A 19591-nucleotide genomic window follows, 5' to 3' on the forward strand; every position below is an offset into this window, starting at 1 on the left:
CGATCAATGTTAACTCCCTTATTAACGGCCTTTCCCTCCAAGATCGAGCCCCCCACAACTACTAAAACATAATTATAACCGCAATAACAAATTTCCCACAACCTGTTCGACGTAATTCCTCAATGGTAAATATATTACTACAACAACATCATATCCGAAGTTCAGCTTACGTTCACCTCCCCAAAAATCAAATCAATATGCTAATTATATAATGAGCTAAAATTACCACAATACATCAATAAGATAAAATTACCACAATGAATTTTGATGGTGAATTTCATACCTGAAGAACCCTTACGGCTAAAGTCGATTCTGGAATTAAAAGAAAAAGTCGATTCTAAAATTTGGAAGAAAGAGAGGAAGAAAAACTCAATTTTGGAATTTATAAGAAAGAAAGGAAGAAAAAGTCGATTCTGAAGACGAAATAGATTTAACAGCGAATAATTTGGAGAAGGGTATTTTCGTTCAAAAAATATGACTTAACAAGTTAAGGCTATTTTAACAAAGCTTTTTTATTTGGGGCTAAAATTTGAAAGTCACCCTAATTTGGGTCTATATTTGAGAATAACCCATTATAAGGGCGGTGGGCCTGGTCGGGTAGGCTGACCCGATTTTGAAGGGGGAAAAAGGATTGTGTTGCAGGTTAATTTTTAAGGGAATGGGCTGCTAATTGGGCCTAGGCAGGGTTGTAGCTGAAATTTGGGAATTGGGTGAACTAAGAGGATTTTGAGGTTATTTAAAAAATAATCTTAATTAATTTAGGATTTAATCAATTTTATTTAATGTTTGATCAAATTTGAAATCATTTGGCCAATTACAATGCAATTATGACCAAGTTAATTTCAATTACAGTCAAATTTAATAAATTGACAAAATTGAATCAAAAATTTAAAATGAATTAACAACTAATTTAATCTCGAGTTTCTTGATTTACTAAAATCAAACAATTATTTATTCAAATAAATTAATTTTTGAGAATAAATCATCTTTAAATTGAGTTTTTACCCATTTGAATTAATTCTCAAGCTAGCCCTTAATTAAATTTTAATTTCCCATGAAATAATTATTTGAGTAACAAAATTACACAATCTCGTATATACAAATACGAGAATATATAATCATTACTTAAAATGACAAAATTACCTACAAAATATTTTGAAAAGATTTTTTATTTGAATAAAATAAATGTTCTGATTTTATTTAAAATTGAAGAAACTCAAGATTAAACTTATCGTGGAGCGCAAAAATTAGATGTCAACAATTACTATCCTATATAATTTTCTTTCGTCTTTTAGAAGATGAGGTGTGGTGGGATTGCTTATATTTGCATTTGGAACTTGGTGTTGGAAAATGAGGCATACGTTGAGGAAGCAAATAGATAGGATCTCTTGTATGTAATATAGACAACTAACATAAACACATAGTTCACGCAAAGACTGCTTAAAAATAATCAGGGTTACTTTTTGAAGCGTGAGCAAATATCTTGAAGCGAATCCGTCTTCAAATCTGCGGTCGTGGCTTCTATAGTGATTCCAAATTCATAGTCAAACTCTCTCAATACTTCAGTGGGCAAGTACTGAATAGAATACTCTATTCTTTCTTTTCTTCTTCTTCTTGTTCTTTTCGTTGAATTTCTAGCTAGGAAAATCTCTATTTATTAAGATACTCCTCATCAGTCCAAAGAGGAAAGGAAACACACACCTATTTTTAGTTGAACAAGTACATGCGGTAACTTCTAATTTCCTCATACAAAATAGGATTATGAGTTCTAGTTTAATATGTGCATTGTAGGAACCATAGAATTAATTACTGATACTCTCTACTATGAAAATAATTTAAAATACCAATTTGAATTATTTTTACCATAGTAAATTATAAACTATTTCACTAAAAATTCGTAATTGCATTCGTCTATTTTTATTGTGAAACTCTCCATTAAACACTTATGTAATTCCCCGTGTTAAGATTACAACTACTAAATATTAAATTAAATTACTGGTGAATTTAATATAATGATTAAATTTTTTAGACCAATGCTTAACTTATTTCATATGTCGGCTTCATAAATTCACTTGCTGGGTTTACACATAAAAATTAATAAGCTTCTCATAGAAGGCGTATCATCAATCTTTATACCGAGACATGAATTCCATCAACTAACTTATTATTTCACCAATATATATTATTATATCTAATCTACCAAGAATATTGACCTATCTCAAAATCTCACCTTTTAATAAATCAAAACGACAAATAATATATACAGATCAGAAGAGTCATATCAGGATTGAGAATATAAGTACATTTAACAGTTTAGAGAATATATATTTTATCAGTCAGTCCAAAATAATCATCTCAATTTGGTCTTGTTTAATACATACAAAATGTACTAGCACGAGAAGTTAGAACAATATCGTTCTTGTAATCAAGATAAATTACATATAATCTCATGCTACAATTATTTTGATGGTTTGTTCAAATTTCCATCTACGATTGTGAACTATAACTTTAACTTATAAGAATCGATGATTTCATCTTTTATGTATAAGTTAACCTCTATACACCAAATCATCTATTATATTAGTTGAGGACACATATACAAAAATGATCTATTTAATGTAATGATTTATTGAACTGAATAAATAAATAAATAAATAAATAGTCGTTTAATAAATAACACCACATAATTTATAGTATATCCTCACAATTGGGACCACGTCCAATCCAGTTTCGATTATGTCTTGCTCTGTTCAAAGTCCTTCTGGTAAATAAAATGTTGTGTATTACCAAAAAAAAATAAATAAAAAAAATGGATCATTTCGGTCAAAATCTATTTGTTTAAACAAATCAATGATTCTCTTCAGCTAGTATTTAATACATCTTCCGATTTGCATAAAGCAGAATCTAGTTCTAAGACTTAAAACTAAATTATAATTTAAAATTAATAAACAAAATATTCGAACCTTAGCTCTGTCCCCATGGGTATAACATTGATTGAATGAAGGAAAGATCCAACACCTAAATGGAACTGTTGATATAAAAGGACAAGTTACTCCCTCCATTTCAATTTGTTTGTATTACTCTACTTTTTTAGTCCAATTTAAACAGTGTTTTTTTTTTTTTTTTTAATATTGAAAATTTTTTAGTTTCAATTTTACACATGAGACGTTTTAAGACATAAAATTAAATCTACTTTTTTAGTCCAATTTAAACGGTTTTTTTTTTTTTTTTAATATTGAAAATTTTTTAGTTTCAATTTTACACATGAGACGTTTTAAGACATAAAATTAAATAATATTTTTGAACATTTGACAGAACTTTTCTATTATATAGAAGAGGTGGTTTCGACCACCTCTCATGAAATTATCAAAAAACTCCTCCACTCCCACTTAATTACATACCATGCCCCAATATATAATAATTTTATTGTTTCAACATAATGATTTAAATATTTAATATATTCTACTAATTTATATTAATTAACTATAACTACATATTGAAAATAATTTTATTTATTTATTTAATTGGCTATCATGTTCAAAGTTAATTTGTTACCACGAATCACAATAATTAATAACTTAAAATATTTAAAAGACATATAGAAATTTTATTGACTCATTATTTTAGCAATGCCACATAAATTGAGATAAAAGAAAAAGTACTGCAAATCATAATAATTAACAACTTAAAATATTTAAAAGATATATAAAATTTTTAATTGATTCTCAAAATTGTATCGAAGCCACATAAATTGGGACACAAGGAGTAAATATATTATTTGATAATTATGTAAAAATTATTATAAATCACAATAATTAACAAGTTAAAATACTTTTTTAAAAATAGATTAAAGTTCTATTCAACTCTCAAAATTTTATCGATGTACCATAAATCATGACAAAATAAAAAATTATCTTGATTAATTGCAACTAAATATTTAAAGTAAAACAATTTTATTATTTAAATTGACTTTTATATAGAAAATTAATATATTTATTTATTTATTTATTTTAGTAAATTTAAATCTTAAAATTATTTTTTTCTTATATAGAAACACTAATATTTAAACTTAACTTTAAATTTTTAAAGTACAAAATTAATAAATTTAATTTAATAAAATAAATTTCTAATGAATAATTTCTTAGAATTTGTGTTGGGTCAGTATGTATCAAGTTAAAAAGAAATAAAGAAAAATATATAGTAAAATTTTATTACCGTGAAAGATAAATATAATGCACTATCCAATAATATTTAATAATATCATATTTTGCATATGCAAATATAGCATCCCGTATTTAATTAATATTCTATTTCGGTGAATTATCGATGATTACTATTATATGATACAATTATATTAATTTTTATAGTAATAACATAATCAATCGCTCTTAATTAATTATTTCGAGTCATCTAAGTATTAAGAAAATAAATAATATTTAATGAAAAATAAAATAGACATAAAATGCGAAATTAAATATTAAACTTTTAAATTAAATTTTCGTCTTTCGAACGATAATTTTACTATATCACTCCTTATTATAAGTCATTTATGTATTAGAAAAATAAGAATAACAAAATGATATGTCAACACAAAATATTTGATTGACTATCAAAATTATATTAGTGCCACATAAATTGGGTCGGGACAGAAGAAGATATAAAACATCATATATTATTTGAAAATCATAAAAAAAAATACCGTAAATAACAATAATTAACAAAAATAATTTAAAAAATTGACTGATTTTGCTACTTCAATCGTGATTTTAATGTATCACCCGCAATTAATTATTATAAGTCACTTATGCATTAAAAAATTAAAAATATTGAATCCACGATTTTACTATCTATCTATCTATCTCTCTCTCTCTCTCTATATATATATATTGAATAAAAAATTTCATGATATTTAAAAATAAAAATAAAAATTACTACATATACTCAAAAGGCAAAAGAGTAAAAACACACAAGAGATAAATGTAGAGAAATCAAGAAGCACCGAATAGATTATTAACATTTGTAACATTCAACACATTTCTAAATGTTTCCAAATTCTTCTTGAATCAACACATACACATAATAAAAATAATAAATAATAAATAATAATAATTACATTTTACTATATCACCTCTAATTAATTATTATGGTCATTTAAGCATTGTGCCACATAAGTTGAAATAGAAAAAATATTATAAATCACAATAATAAAAAATTTAAATTATTTAAAAAAATATAATTGACTATCGTCGACACAAAACTCTGGACAAGGAGAGTAACATATATTATTCAAAAATTACATAAAAAAGTATTATAAATTACAATAGTTAACAACTTAAAATATCTAAAAATAATTTAATATGTTATATATTTCAAAAAAATTACATGAAAAATACTAGAAATCACAATAATTAACAACTTAAAAATTTTTAAAGATATAAAATATTTGATCGACTCTTAAAATTATATTAGTGTCACTAAAATTGGAATAGAAGAAAAGTATTATAAATCACAATAATTAAAAACTTAAATTATTTTTAAATATAATTGACTATCAATGCCATAAAAATTTGGACAAGAAAAGTAACGTATATTAATTTGAAAATTATATAAAAAAATATTATAAATTACAATAGTTAACAATTTAAATTATCTAAATACATATTAAAATAACATATGTTGAACTCATGCTAGACTCCGGATGAATCCTAGAAAACATATGCCTCCGGATGAATCCTAGAAAACATATGCAGTCTTTTTATTAATTTTTTTTTAATTTAAATATATATTGAAAAGATAAATAAATATCTTAATGCACGGGCCAAACCATGAGATTTAGAAGTATCTTTTACTTCCATAAACTCTCTTAATGAATGTTTTTCCTACGGAAAAGAATATTTTTCACATTGGCTTGACTGTGGTTTTATTCCAGTTTCTTGTGCAAGAAGAATTTGTAGAGTCCAAAACCAAATTTTCCACATCCTTATAAGACCTACGCAAGCAATGACGACATCTAAACATATAATATAAATAGCTGTAGCAGTATTGTGCGATTTCATTGATAATCCAACTTAATTATTCATTCAAAAACATGGAAGGCACCAACAATGACGTAGTTCTACTGGATTTCTGGCCAAGTTCATTTGGTATGAGGCTAAGAATTGCATTGGCCTTAAAAGGGATTCAATATGAAGGGAGGGAAGAAAACTTATTTGATAAAAGTACTTTGCTTTTGGAGATGAACTCTGTTCATAAAAAGATTCCTGTTTTGATTCACAATGGCAAGCCCATTTGTGAGTCTCTCATCATTCTTGAGTACATTGATCAAGTCTGGCATGACAAATATCCCTTACTTCCTTCTCACCCTTATGATAAATCCCAAGCCAGATTCTGGGCCGACTATGTAGATAAGAAGGTAGGCTGTCCGTTCATATTAGTAGTAGTACTATTGTTCATGTAGTTTCTTGTCCTTCGATTTTCGTTTCGTTACTATTTGTTGATTCTTGCACCTAGATTATCCTGTTGTATTGTTACTTTTGATGTTTTCGATACTATATGTTGTTCCTGTTGTATTGTTACTTTTGATGTTTTCGATACTATATGTTGTTCCTGTTGAATTGTTACTTTTGATGTTTTTGATACTATATGTTGTTTCTTATGCTTCCGTTGCTTCCTTTTTTGAACTGCTTTGCACTGTTTTTCCTTGAGCCGAGGGTCTATCGGAAATAACCTCAAGACCTCTAAAGTAGGGGTAAGGTCCGTATATACTCTTCCCTCCCTAGACCCCTCTAAAGTAGGGGTAAGGTCCGTATATACTCTACCCTCCCTAGACCCCATTTTATGGGACTACATTGGATATGTTGTTGTTGATAAAAGAAATTTCTCTTTTACTTACTGGTTCCTTCACTACTTATGGATGTTGCAGATATATAGTACAGGAAGAAGAGTTTGGAGTGGTAAAGGTGAAGATCAAGAGGAAGCAAAGAAGGAATTTATAGAAATCTTGAAGACATTAGAAGGAGAGCTTGGAGACAAAACATACTTTGGTGGTGATGACAATTTGGGTTTTGTGGATGTGGCTTTGGTTCCCTTCACTAGTTGGTTTTATTCATATGAGATTTGTGCAAATTTCAGTATAGAAGCAGTGTGTCCAAAGTTGGTGGCATGGGCTAGAAGATGCATGCAAATTGAGAGTGTCGCAAACTCCCTTCCTCATCCTCACAAAATTTATGATTATGTCTTGGAACTCAAGCACAAATTTGGTCTAGACACCAATTAATCCCTCTTTATATACTATGGTATCATTCATCGCTTCTCTGCCTTAAAAGTTTCCGTTTGATGAAAATTCATGTAGTCCACCCAAATGTGCTTGGAATTAAGACTTAATTGTTTTTGCATCTTGTGATAATAACATATCTTTACATGTTCAGTATTTAGTACATTCGTACAGTAGACAATATTTCAATAATTTTTTTTACAAATATGGAGTGTCATACCAAATACCAACAACAACAACAACAACAAACCCAGTGTATTCCCACTTAGTGGGGTCTGGGGGTAAGATGTACGCAGTCCATACCTCTACATCTGATGAAGTAGAAAGGCTGTTTCCGAAAGACCCCCGGCTCAAGTCACGAGATATCACACAAACATATAGTACAGCACAGAAGCAGATGACATAACATAGATACGGCACCCATAAGGAATATAAAACAGAGTAAAGCAGGAATGCAGGAATATAAAGCAGAGGAAAGCACACAGATTCGTGATTCGTAATAAACATGGAACACGGAACACGAAACACTGAATACGGAATCATAACAGGAATACACCCCCACCAATTAATTCCCTACACTAGCGACCCGAACTGGCCCTAATCCTCTGCCGTAATTCGCATCTTCCAGACCTTCCTATTTAGGGTCATGTCCTCGGTGAGCTGTAACTGTTCCATGTTCCGCCTAATCACCTCACCCCAGTACTTCTTCGGTCTACCCCTTCCCCGTCTAAAACCATCCAACGCTAGCCTCTCACACCTACGGACCGGGGCATCCATGCCCCTCCTCTTCACGTGTCCGAACCATCTCAATCGTGCTTCCCGCATCTTACACTCCACTGAAGTCACACCAACCTTCTCCCGGATAGTCTCATTCCGAACTCTATCCCCTCGGGTCAGTCCACACATCCAGCGCAACATCCGCATTTCTGCCACCTTCATTTTTTGGATGTGGGAGTTCTTAACACCACGTAAAATAATTTACAGTGTGTCGCATCCAATATCTTCTTCTCCACCTTCTCAACAGAAGTCTCATCTCAGTTGTGGCGTAACATCTCTGACTTATTTTCCACTAATTAGGTACAATTTCATCGTGGTTTCAAAAACTTTACTTTTCACTATATATGTGTCAACTAATAAAGCCATAATATGTGCCATGTGGATGGAGATTTTATGGCCAAACATGTCTAAAAGCGTTTGCAGACAAACATTTAGTCTAGTCCGCGTCTAGGTGTGTTTCGCTAACTATTGAGTGATACACTGGATAAATTACTGAATCTCCACTATGAGCTTCTCAGTTCTAACCAATGGCTCACCAGCAGGGTTCTTAGGGGCACAAAGGGTCTTAACCAAGGTGATCTCCTATGTCACCTGTCTTGTTTTTATTAGCAATGGAAGCTCTCAATAGCATGGTCAAAACAGCAAACAGAAATGGCTGGCTAAGAGGCTTCAATGTTTCTAGAGAAGGGATAGCCTAGAGGTAACTCATCTACTGTATGCAGATAATACTCTCATTTTTTGTGATGTAGATGAAGAACAGCTCCAGATCCTGAAGGTGATACTGGTCGTTTTGAAGGGATTTTCAGGCTACACATCAACTGGAGCTTTATGTATCCTATCAATGAGGTCACAGACTTGGGAATCCTTGAATACAATTTGGGAGGTGAAATTGATAGCCTACCAACAGTCTCTTTGTGTATGCCTTTAGGTGATAAATCAAAATCTGATGAAATTTGGGATAGTGTGATTGAAAAATGTGAGAAGAAACAGGCAATGTGGAAAAAGCAATACTTGTCACTAGGTGGTATATTAACTCTTACCAATTCGATGCTTGATTCCCTGACAACTTATATGATGTCCCAATTCCCTATTCGAGCTGGAATCGTTAGTAGGCTGGAGAGAATAAAAAGGGCAACCCGGCGCACTAAAGCTACTACTATGCGCGGTGTCCGGGGAAGGGCCCCACCACAAGGGTGTATCGTACGCAGCTTTACCTTGCATTTCTGCCAGAGGCTGTTTCTAAGGCTTAAACCCGTAACCTCTTGGTCACATGGCAACAACTTTACCAGTTACTCTAAGGCTCCCCTTCTGTAGGTTGGAGAGAATAAGGAAGAATTTTTTGTGGCAAGGGAACAAAAACTGGAAAGGTTACAACTTGGTCAAGAGGAAGTATATGATTATTGACAAAATGTTTGGGGGGTTGGGAAGAACGTATTTGGAGAACCATAGCAAGGCACTTAGAAGAAATGGCTATGGAAGTATGTTAATGACAAACAAACCTTGTGGGGGAGAGTTATAGAATCCAAGTATGAGGAGGAAGATAGGTGGATGACTAAGTAAGTGACAACTCCATAGGAGTCCAATTATATAAATCCATAAGAAGTTTCTCGACTGAACTCGAGAATTATATATACTACAATCAAGGTCAACAAGGGGATGAAAAGTAGCTTTTCGCCAGATGTGTGGCATGAAGAACGTAACTTGGAAACCCTATTCCCAGATATCTATTCTTTATTACATACTAACAAAGGACTATAGCAAAGCTATGGACTCCAGTAGGGTGGAGATTTAACGTTAGAAGGCAACCTAATGATTGGGAAATACAGAGAATGGCAGATTTCATCAACAAAATTAAGCAGTTTAGTGGGCTGAAAGCAGGTGATGATGAATTGTGGTGGCAGGATGGTGAGAAAGGTTCTTTCAGGTGAATAGAGCTTACACGAGATTGAATAGACCCAACCAGCATCCTAGAAGCTGGGCTTAGAAGAACATCTGGAAAACCAAAATTCCATATGAAGTGGCGTGCTCTATATGGCTTCTGGCAAAAGAGATGGTGCTAACTCAGGAAAATCTAATGAAGAGAGGGATAACCTAACTAGGTGCTTCTTGCGTGGTGAGCAAGAAGAGAGTGTCACACTTGTTCCTCCATAGTAAGATCACTGGACAACTATGGAGATTGTTTCTAAACCTCAGAGTTACAGCAAGGTGCATGCCTAGGAAGATTACAGGGGCCTTAAGCTGGGAGCAGGCAAGGAGGCTAACCAAGAGCAGAGGAAGATAAAGGATAGTCCCAGCATGCATTTGGTGGACTATTTGAAAGGAGAGGAACTCTAGGTGTTTTGAGAATATAGAAAACAGTATTCAGCAGATCAAGCTCAACTACATCTTGCTACTGTGTTTATAACCAGATATTTACTAATGATTTTGTCTCTATTATTGATGTTTTAGGGTAATTATAGACATAGGATCATAGGAGCATAGTTGTAAGATGCACTTATGTAAAGTTCAGCAACTCTTGTAAGAATCTCTTCATAATATATACATACACGATGTCACCAGTTTCAAAAAAAAATCACTCTCAATGGTTTAGGTGTGACTTTGTGATACAAGTACGACTACGAGGATGGACGTGTGAAAGTGCAATGAACTCGAGGCTTGGAGTGTGCAAGAAAAATGCAAAAGAGAGCCTAAAACACACACCAAAACCGAACCTACACTACACTCCATGGGCAGCATTTTGAGGCTTTTCATTAAAGGGTCTTTTGGTCATTTTGTATTCTATTTGTAACCTAGTATAAATAGAACATTGTAGGTCATTTTGTCTTAGATTATTCATGATATTGTGAGTGTATAACACTTTGGAACACAAGCCCTCTCTCCTTGAGGCACAAACCCGAAATTAGGTCAAGAGGAGTGTGGAATCACTCTTGTTGGATTCTTGCTTAGAACGTTGGGTGCTAGAGGAGGTTGAGTTGTCTCTCTTGTGTCCACTAAAGAGATAGGTATTTGTTGAGTGTACTGTAAGTGTTAAGGGTCCAAGTGTGGAATAAGCTCTTGGGTTCTTAAGATTATACCTTCACTTTGTCAAATACCAAATACCATAATATCAAAATCCATCTGTCAATAAGTTCAATTCTAATATGGCAATCCGATATCTAGCATAGCATGTCAAGCCAATTTTCATTTGGTAATGATGATGTGCATATATTGTTAGAAATATATAATACTTTTAGGTCCCCACTATTTTCCAGCTTCAAGGCAAAAGTGTGATGCAGTTTCATTCAGTAAGGCTCAATATTTATAGCATGAATCTGAAGAAGTGTCTCTCATTTACATAATAATCATTGCTTCTATAGATCCCTAAAAGCAAAGTGAGGAATAACTTCTTTTTTCCTTATTCATCAAAGTGCAATAGCTACACATCATTGATCAGTAAGCTCTATAGATTCCTACTAGGGACCTTGCCAGCCAATAAAAAGGGTAGTTTGATGCAAGAAGCATCCCACGTTCACACACCAGCAGCTGACCTCCTACTGAACATCAGACTATTGAACGTGGGATCAATAGGTCACATGGAGACAACTTTATGTTGCACCAAGGCTCCCTTTCCGACCTTGCTAGCGAATGCCCACAAAAAATCGAAGAAATTCATGTAACAAAAATTAGCTTGTGATCACGTGTCTGTAATAAAATGATGCCGGAGACCCATCTTGAGACTTTTATCTATCATGTTAACTTAATTGCAAAAGAGAACTAGGCTTTTCACACTTGCTATGTAGGAGGAAAGAACCGGTTGAGATTGAATGGCAACGTGTAGAACTCTTCGTTTCTGTTATCACCTCTGAAAGTTCTGAACTTCACCCACCAAGGCATGCCCCGGTCTTTCTTTGATTTCTCCACATCCAGTGTGTTGTCAAGAAACACAGCAACTATTAGCCCCACCATTGGAGGCGATGTGAATATGGTGTTGATAAATGCATTGAACTGCAAAGGGATACATCAACAGTTAAGACCAGTTTTTCAATAATCCCACTAGTAGAGTCTGCAGAAGTAGAGTGTACTGCAGACCTTACCCTACCTATATAATTGAAGATGTAGGTGATCTAAATAGTACTCACCCATCCAGCGTTGGTTTGAACAAGACCATGACGAGCTGGATACCAATATTCATTGAAAAATTGTGGAATTGATATCCCAAGGAAAAGTGATAGACCAGTTATTATGAGATTCCGCATACAATTCAAATTTGTGAATTGAAGAAATGACAATCCAACGGAGCCTGCAGAAGAGAAACCACCTTACTATCTGGAGAAATCACAAATAAAATGATGATATCTGAAAATAATAGCATACCTACAAGGGCAAACAGAACACAATATAGTGCAGCATATATCGGGAAAGGTATCGATGCAAAAACAGCCCCGAATTTCCCTGCAGAAAACAATCAGTTTTATAAACTGCAGTCTAAAGCACCTCGGAAACTGGTTACTGATTCCATCTTTCTGAAATTCAACATCAAATACTAGAAAAAAAAAAAAATATAGCAAAAAAATAAATTGAAAATATAACTTAATAGAGTGTGTGAATGTACTAACCTAGCATAGAAAAGAATATCATGAAACCAGCAGAAATTTGAACTACTCTTCGACTTCCAACTCGAGTCAATCCAAGAAGTCCCACATTTTCTCTGAAATGAATTGCCATGGTTACTTCTTACCTATGAATCATCCCAAATTACAGAGATATTTGTGAAGCCTGAGTTCTTACACAGAAACAGTGGAACCGCTGCACGTTCCAAAAAGTCCATCAAGCAAAATGCCTATTCCCTGCAAAAATGATAATTAGAACAATAAAATGTTTTTTTTCAAAAATAATGAATTTGGTCAAAAGAATCCTTAGTAATGGTATAAGAGAAACTTAAAAGAGAATCTGCTTTTACAAATATGAAACTATTGGCAACAAAATTAAAAAGGGCAGCTCAATGCACAAACGCTTTACGCTCCAGCTAAGCGCAGGGTCCAAGGAAGGGCCAGACCACAAGGATCTATTGTATGCAAATTCTGTCTAATTGTGTCAAAAGGAGTTTTTAACCAATAAACAAATATTCGTGCACTCTATTTAAATGAGTAACATCCTGTTTCTACAGAATCATAGTTATATCTGTAAATTTTGCTTAGTCAGTAAGATTTATACAGCAAGGCTGAAGCACACAAGAAGTAAAAAGTATGAAATAGAAAAAGCTACCTGCCATCCAATGCCACGGCTTAGTACATAGGCAGGAGGTGGAGTGGCAATTGCCAGACGAGATGCCGCCATATAAGTTCCGGTTGACTGCACATAGTTAGAGTCAGAAATAAATGCTTTCCGTATGACAGTAAAAATGTATCTTCACCAAGTGCAAATAGTTACTTAGACAAAAGCAACTGTATTGCAATGATCTCACATTATTCAACTTTAGAGGCATTCATTGCGATTTTCATCGAGAAAAGATTGGAAAGTACAAGGAGTTCAGAACATCAATCTAATAAATGCTTCAGAGAAGCACTCCAACCACAGTAAGACAAACTTGGCTAAGTACTGATCAACGATCAACTATGCCCCAAATCCAATAGCAGTATGTAAAATATCCTCGTCAACTGAATTCATTTCTGTTCAATTTGCTAAATGAATGAAGACAAAAAGCAGGGCTGTTAAGTACCTCAACCATTGAGACAAGAACTGCAGACATCATAGCAAAAGAATGCCCTGCTGCAAAAGTAGGAGGACCCCACTGCAGCGGATACGGGAACTTGAACCTGAAATTATATTGCAAAGGAAGTTTAAAACCATTGGGGTACATCAATAGTTGTATTTTAGAAAAGCACCAAGCATTAAACACACCATGGAGCAGTAGAAATGAGATTTGCCCTATCAGTGCGGCAATTACGTTGAGTTATAGCATGTTTGCCATGGTAAGCCCCACTAGCCGTCAGAATAATGGAATATATCCAGATAATGGTAACACAAATCAAAACAGGGAATCGCTCGAAAATTGGAAAATCCCTCATTGGTTTAACGTTCTTTAGATACTGCAAAAACATAAGTGTTACTTGGATGAACTCAAGAATGTATGAGTGAGAAATGTTCTACCATTTTAAAGCACCACCTACTTGTGACAAGCCTATTACCAACAATAGCATTGGAAGCCCAATTTCAACGCAATTCCCTAGCTGCAAATATGAGGAAATTCATCAAAAGAGTGAAAAGATGATTCAGGTCACCACTTGTTTAATAATGAACTAGTGAAGATAAATTATCCAACAACATACACAGTGCAGTCCGACCAAAAGATTTAACAAATTTTGACAAGAAACGAACAAATCTTAGAATTCAAGATGAGTAGCTTCCCAGCATATGATAAGATGGAAGTTCAACAGTGGCAACAAATACTTACTGCAGGAAAACCTCGCTGAAACAGGCCAAAACCAACTAATCCCACAACAGGTGCCATCCCAAGGGGACTGAAGAATCTGTAAACAAGCAGCAAGCCAGTTAAGAATATGGCCACATACTTACTAGATCATCCTTACTGAGCAATAAAATACCAGTACCATACCGTGAGAAGAGCCCCCAAACTTGGCTGTATCCCAAAATAATTTGAATGCTAGCTGCAACAATTAAAGCTCCTTGAATAGCTCGCATTGTATGTACAAATCTCTGCAGTACATTTAGATCCTTAAACATCTTCTTTTCCCAGAAGATTATGGGTATAATATGAAAAAGAACTAAAGTAAAGATCAATATATCTCAATTGATCAGGTTTACAAAACCAACACAGCCTAGGCAGTACAAGGTATGACTCTGATTCCATCTTAAAGATGGACCATTCTAATTTTCAAGCACATAATTTAACAAATGACGCCACAAGGATTGATTTCTTATCAATCACTTGAGGAAACATAAAAATAAAGTATAATTTGTGGGCAATGAACTGGAAGAAAATGACTAATGTTGGTGTAGCATTTTACAGACAACAAAACTTTCAGCTTTCGATGAACCTGTTGATCATTGGAACAAAATGAATCAAGAAATGACTGAGATTGGTACACTTACTACATGCGGCTCGCTAATTCGTTGAAGATGTGAGTCGCTAATTATATAGACTATAGGAATGACATATGCAAATGAACCTCCAACAATAGCAGGCAACCGAGTTCCAAACAGTGCTTGGAGAAGAGTGTTTATTCCAGCCACAAAGAGCAGGGTTTGTATAACCCTTGCCTTGTCCCCCTGGATAGAGAAATGACAGATCTTTTTGATGAGGATATGAGCTTGAGATAATTCTTTTCCTTTGTTGCACATGGACTGTGATATATATAATAAGATAACTAGAGAATCAGCTTACATCTGATCCACCCATTAAAGGTACAAGAGCTGAGGGGATCATCACACTTGTTCCGAGCACTAATATGTAATTTTGAAAGGCTAACAAGATGGTTTCAGCTGCAGATAAGAAAAATCTGCCTCAGTAAGCACACAAAAGTGATAGTGATGATGCTTCACACTGATGTAGTCAAATGATTAGTTAGACAGACAGTTCGAAACAATAACAACAACAAGCATTACTGCAACTACTAATACGCCTCAGTCCAATCAATTTGAGGGGCAGGACTGTTCAATAAGAAAAGAAAAGAAGATAACACTTCCCGACCGAAAAAAGATTTTGAACTTCTCTATTCTACCAATAGTTTCCCCAAGTTAATTACATAAGAATCTGCACAAGAAAAGTTATATATTTAAGGCTCTAATGTGATAGCATTCTTCCAGAAATCAATAGTTAAGAGATTGACTGAGCAAAGGTCTCAGCAGGCATTAGACCTCCAAATACTTGTTAAAACATCCTTGAATTGGACCCTGTTAATGTGGGATGCTTTGTGCACTGGACTTCCCTTTTTAATAACAAGCCTTAAACTGCAATACCAAGAGGAAAAGTATCTGAACCACCTCATCAAATGCAATGGCGACCACAGTCTAATTTTTTTTCATATTCATTAACATTTAACTTTTGAATGGTGCAGGCTATCTCCCTCCGAGAACTGCATTGTTATTGGATACTTAGAAACTTTGTTCTGTTCTTATTCTTTATGGAAATTACCTGAAATGGGTATTAGTTACTTGAAGAAAAAAAGGAGCCTTCGAGTGGGATGGTTAAGAAATGGTAGTAAAATGAACTCCTTTATCAACCCCAAAAGCCCAAGATTGACCAAGATATCAGTCATAAACAGGAATTTTAAAAGTTACCATCTTTTATACAAGAATGAAGAAATATCAAAAGCCAACCAGCCAGCATTCACTCACAGTCCACCATTTTGAACCATAAAACAATTAGTAAAGACAGTTAAAAGTATCAGCTTTAAAGGCACACACGAAACACAGAACCCAAAGAAAATGTTTCAAAAGTTGCCAACTTTCAAAATGTGAAGCCTTTCTCATCAATTCTAAATGGACCCCTGAGCCCACTCCTATAGAGGGGGTGGGAGGCAGGAGAGAGAAGAGGAAAATAAACAAAACAAGAATGTCCCCAGCATTGATTTTCACACTCCAAACAAAACCCAAAATCAATGAAAACAAAAACACAACACTCTCTTCAATGCATCATTCAAGACAAGTAAGCGAACCCAACAAAAAAGAAAAGAAATATACTTCCTCCTTCACTTCACTCAACACATACAACAGTGTCAATATACTTGTGATATACACCATAGCTACAAGTTTGAGCAAATGTAACTTAAAACCCCCACAAACAAACATGATGTAAAAAAGAGAGAAACATATAGATATATATATACCCCATGGAGGATTAGAGTCTATGCAATACTCAAGGTCTTGAAGTTGTTCCATTGGAGGATGAGAAATGTCAGCCATTGTCATTTGAGTGGTGAACCTTCTCTTCTTTCCCTCAAAGAATCACAACATAGAATATAACATAAAGAGGAAAGAATATTAACACACACTCAAGAACTCTAAAGAAAGATGAAAAAAATTAAAGAGAATATTTTTGGGAGAGAAAGAAAGTAATAAGAGAACTAAGAAGAAAGTAAAGCACAAGCCAGCAGCAATAGCACTAACACTATAGCTTCCAACCCCACAAGTTGAAAATTAAAAAGAAAATGCATTAGAAAATGTCTAAAAAGAATTTTACGAGGAATAAATGTTCATTCTCTTCACTATAAATTATTCAAAAAAAAAAAACAAAAAAACTATTGTATATTTTTTACTAACCTGAAACCTGAGTTAAGAAAACTAACCTACCTATGGAGTTTTTTGGTCTATTTTTTGAAAGTTGTTTCAATAAAAAAGGGGCATGATTGTTGTTTTTAATTACAGAAATGCCATTGTTGTTGTTGGGCCCCACGAGAGTCAAAAACTCAAAATTGGGAATGGTAAATTTGATTTTCAAACAGTATTCAGTATTTGAATTTTAAATGTGAAATTCTGTTGGAGGAAACTATTCATGTAATCTCCTAAGTTATTAGGACTCTATTTACTTTGGTTGCTCTCGTTGGATTCGCTAGTGCAACTAAGTTATACTCGAGTTGGAATTATGTTTCGTCATTAATATAAATTTGAGTTGTTTTTTAAAGTTTGTGAGAGAATTTATTTATTTTTATTTTTTCAAATACAATTCTAAATTGTATTTGAAATTCTCATGACCAAACACATGTTGTTTTTACTTTTTAATAATTTTTTGAAAAAAAAAAAATTTCATGATCAAACGACTACTTAATCCCAAATCTTTTTAATATTAGTATAATTTATATTGATTCATCAGCGTGCATATATTTTAATTAATTTTATGGTTATTGATGTACTTGAATCAACATAGAAATCGAGTAGCTTTATAGTAATTAGCCCAAGTAATCAACCAGTTCCCTACCATTTAATGTGTTGACAGTAGAACAGAGTATTAGTCTCACCGGAAAACCTATGCAATTGTACTTCGACCATTCCAAGTGTCAGCTTAAAGTATGTTTTCTCTCATAAATTACTCTATCTGTACTAAACCTACTTATTTATTTCATGTGACAGAATTTTCCCATTTATTGGTAGTAGCATGATATATTGAAAACAATTAAATGTCAAATGTACTCTATATATTATTTATATTTAGTTTAAAATTTTATTTTCAAATAATCGTCATATAAAATAAAATAAAAGTGATACTATTTCATTTTGTTTTCCAAGATTAAGAAAGAACCAATATTGACCAAAAATATGAAATGTATTATACTGTCCTTTTGAAACGAAAACTAAAGAGTAATTTGCATCATTTTTATCTACTTTTTTAGTGGTCGTGCATTTTTTGTCTTGTAATTTTTGAAATGTGCATTTTTAAATTTTGTTTTTGTAACTTTTTTTTTTCTGATATTACATAGGGAAAACTGAAATGAATGATGAAAAGAATTGCATGAATTACTTAAATCGATACATTAAACTATAATCCTTAGACGTTTAGACGATATGCATTTCTGGTAATTAGGTCACACAATTTTTGTGTTTTTGGTCAATCCTTTTTAGAACATGCCAATAATAAATAGCCCAAGTCTTGAAAAGCATGAAAAAAATGAGCCTTCTTAGCTGTGTTGATTTTTAGATGAAAAAAGTTGCATGTCTTGCATATAACCCATTAATCAGTGTTCTGAATTAATGATCAAATTCATTTTTCATTTATAAATAATCTTTCTACATATTTTAAAGTAATTAAATTAATAACATGTTTGGTTAAACGTCTAAAGACATCTTATTTTGAAAAATATTAAAAAAAAGAAAAGAAATTTAAAAGCAATTTTAATTTTTCATGATAAATGATTTGTATTTGACCAATCAATTTAAAGAGCACTTTTGAAGAGTAGTTATTGTTTGACCAACAAATAAAACATATGTTTAAGTATACTTTTCTGAAAAGTAATTTTTTTTTTTTTTTGGAGGAATCAAAATTAGTTTATGCTGCTCCACACAAACACTTATGTTCTTTCAAAAGTTTATCTAAATACTTTACTTTTTTTTAAATAATAATTTTTAACCAAAAAAAGAAGAAGAAGAAAAATCACTTTTGACATCTTAAAAACTTAATCAAACCGTCAAAAGATGTGGTGTAGCGAATGAAATTGCTTCTCCCTTAATTAAAGGTCTCGAATTCGAGTCTTATGTATGAAAAAATTCTTGGTAGGAAGTGTCTCCCCAAATGAGTCTTATGTGGTACAAATCTGAATTAGTCAAGCTTCAATGTAAGTACCGGATACTGAAGAAAAAAAAAAACACTTAACCAAACAATCTATAAATCAACTTTCATTAGGGGATTAGGCTCAACCTCCTCAAGAAATGTCCTCAAGTACAAGTGTAAGTGGAAATATTGTCGGAACAGAAGGTCGATCAATACATTTTTTTTGTGGGAAAGCTTAAGGAAAAGTTGTAATGATAATCTATACTTAGTAGTATTAATTAAGATATCTTATATGCTTTTGCTGGTCATCATCTTTGAGAAATGGATAATCATTTTTT

The 19591-nt window shown here is 32.9% G+C and overlaps 2 protein-coding genes across 3 annotated transcripts; one reads left to right on the forward strand and one right to left on the reverse strand.

Annotated features, from left to right (window-relative positions):
* The first annotated feature begins 5978 nt into the window (after positions 1 to 5978).
* Positions 5979 to 7394, forward strand: LOC107856402 (probable glutathione S-transferase parA). Its single transcript, XM_016701420.2, has 2 exons — positions 5979 to 6412; positions 6923 to 7394. Exons 1-2 carry the CDS (start codon positions 6089 to 6091, stop codon positions 7274 to 7276), a joined length of 678 nt encoding a protein of 225 aa, XP_016556906.1. The 5' UTR covers positions 5979 to 6088; the 3' UTR covers positions 7277 to 7394.
* A 3931-nt stretch (positions 7395 to 11325) lies between these two features.
* LOC107856403 (nucleobase-ascorbate transporter 1) lies at positions 11326 to 17313 on the reverse strand. 2 transcript variants are annotated; one of them, XM_016701421.2, is made up of 14 exons: positions 16879 to 17310; positions 15435 to 15532; positions 15143 to 15319; positions 14646 to 14746; positions 14484 to 14559; positions 14200 to 14259; positions 13931 to 14118; positions 13749 to 13845; positions 13295 to 13381; positions 12818 to 12876; positions 12646 to 12737; positions 12404 to 12481; positions 12169 to 12329; positions 11326 to 12034 (listed from the first exon to the last, which is right to left on the reverse strand). In XM_016701421.2, exons 1-14 carry the CDS (start codon positions 16958 to 16960, stop codon positions 11822 to 11824), a joined length of 1569 nt encoding a protein of 522 aa, XP_016556907.1. In that variant the 5' UTR covers positions 16961 to 17310; the 3' UTR covers positions 11326 to 11821. The 2 variants fall into 2 exon arrangements, 1 of the variants encoding a protein (XP_016556907.1); XR_007057670.1 differs by having other exon boundaries at positions 11892 to 12034; positions 12408 to 12481; positions 16879 to 17313.
* Positions 17314 to 19591: the final 2278 nt, after the last annotated feature.

Source organism: Capsicum annuum, chromosome 7 (assembly GCF_002878395.1).
Source record: "Capsicum annuum cultivar UCD-10X-F1 chromosome 7, UCD10Xv1.1, whole genome shotgun sequence".
NCBI lineage: Eukaryota > Viridiplantae > Streptophyta > Magnoliopsida > Solanales > Solanaceae > Capsicum > Capsicum annuum.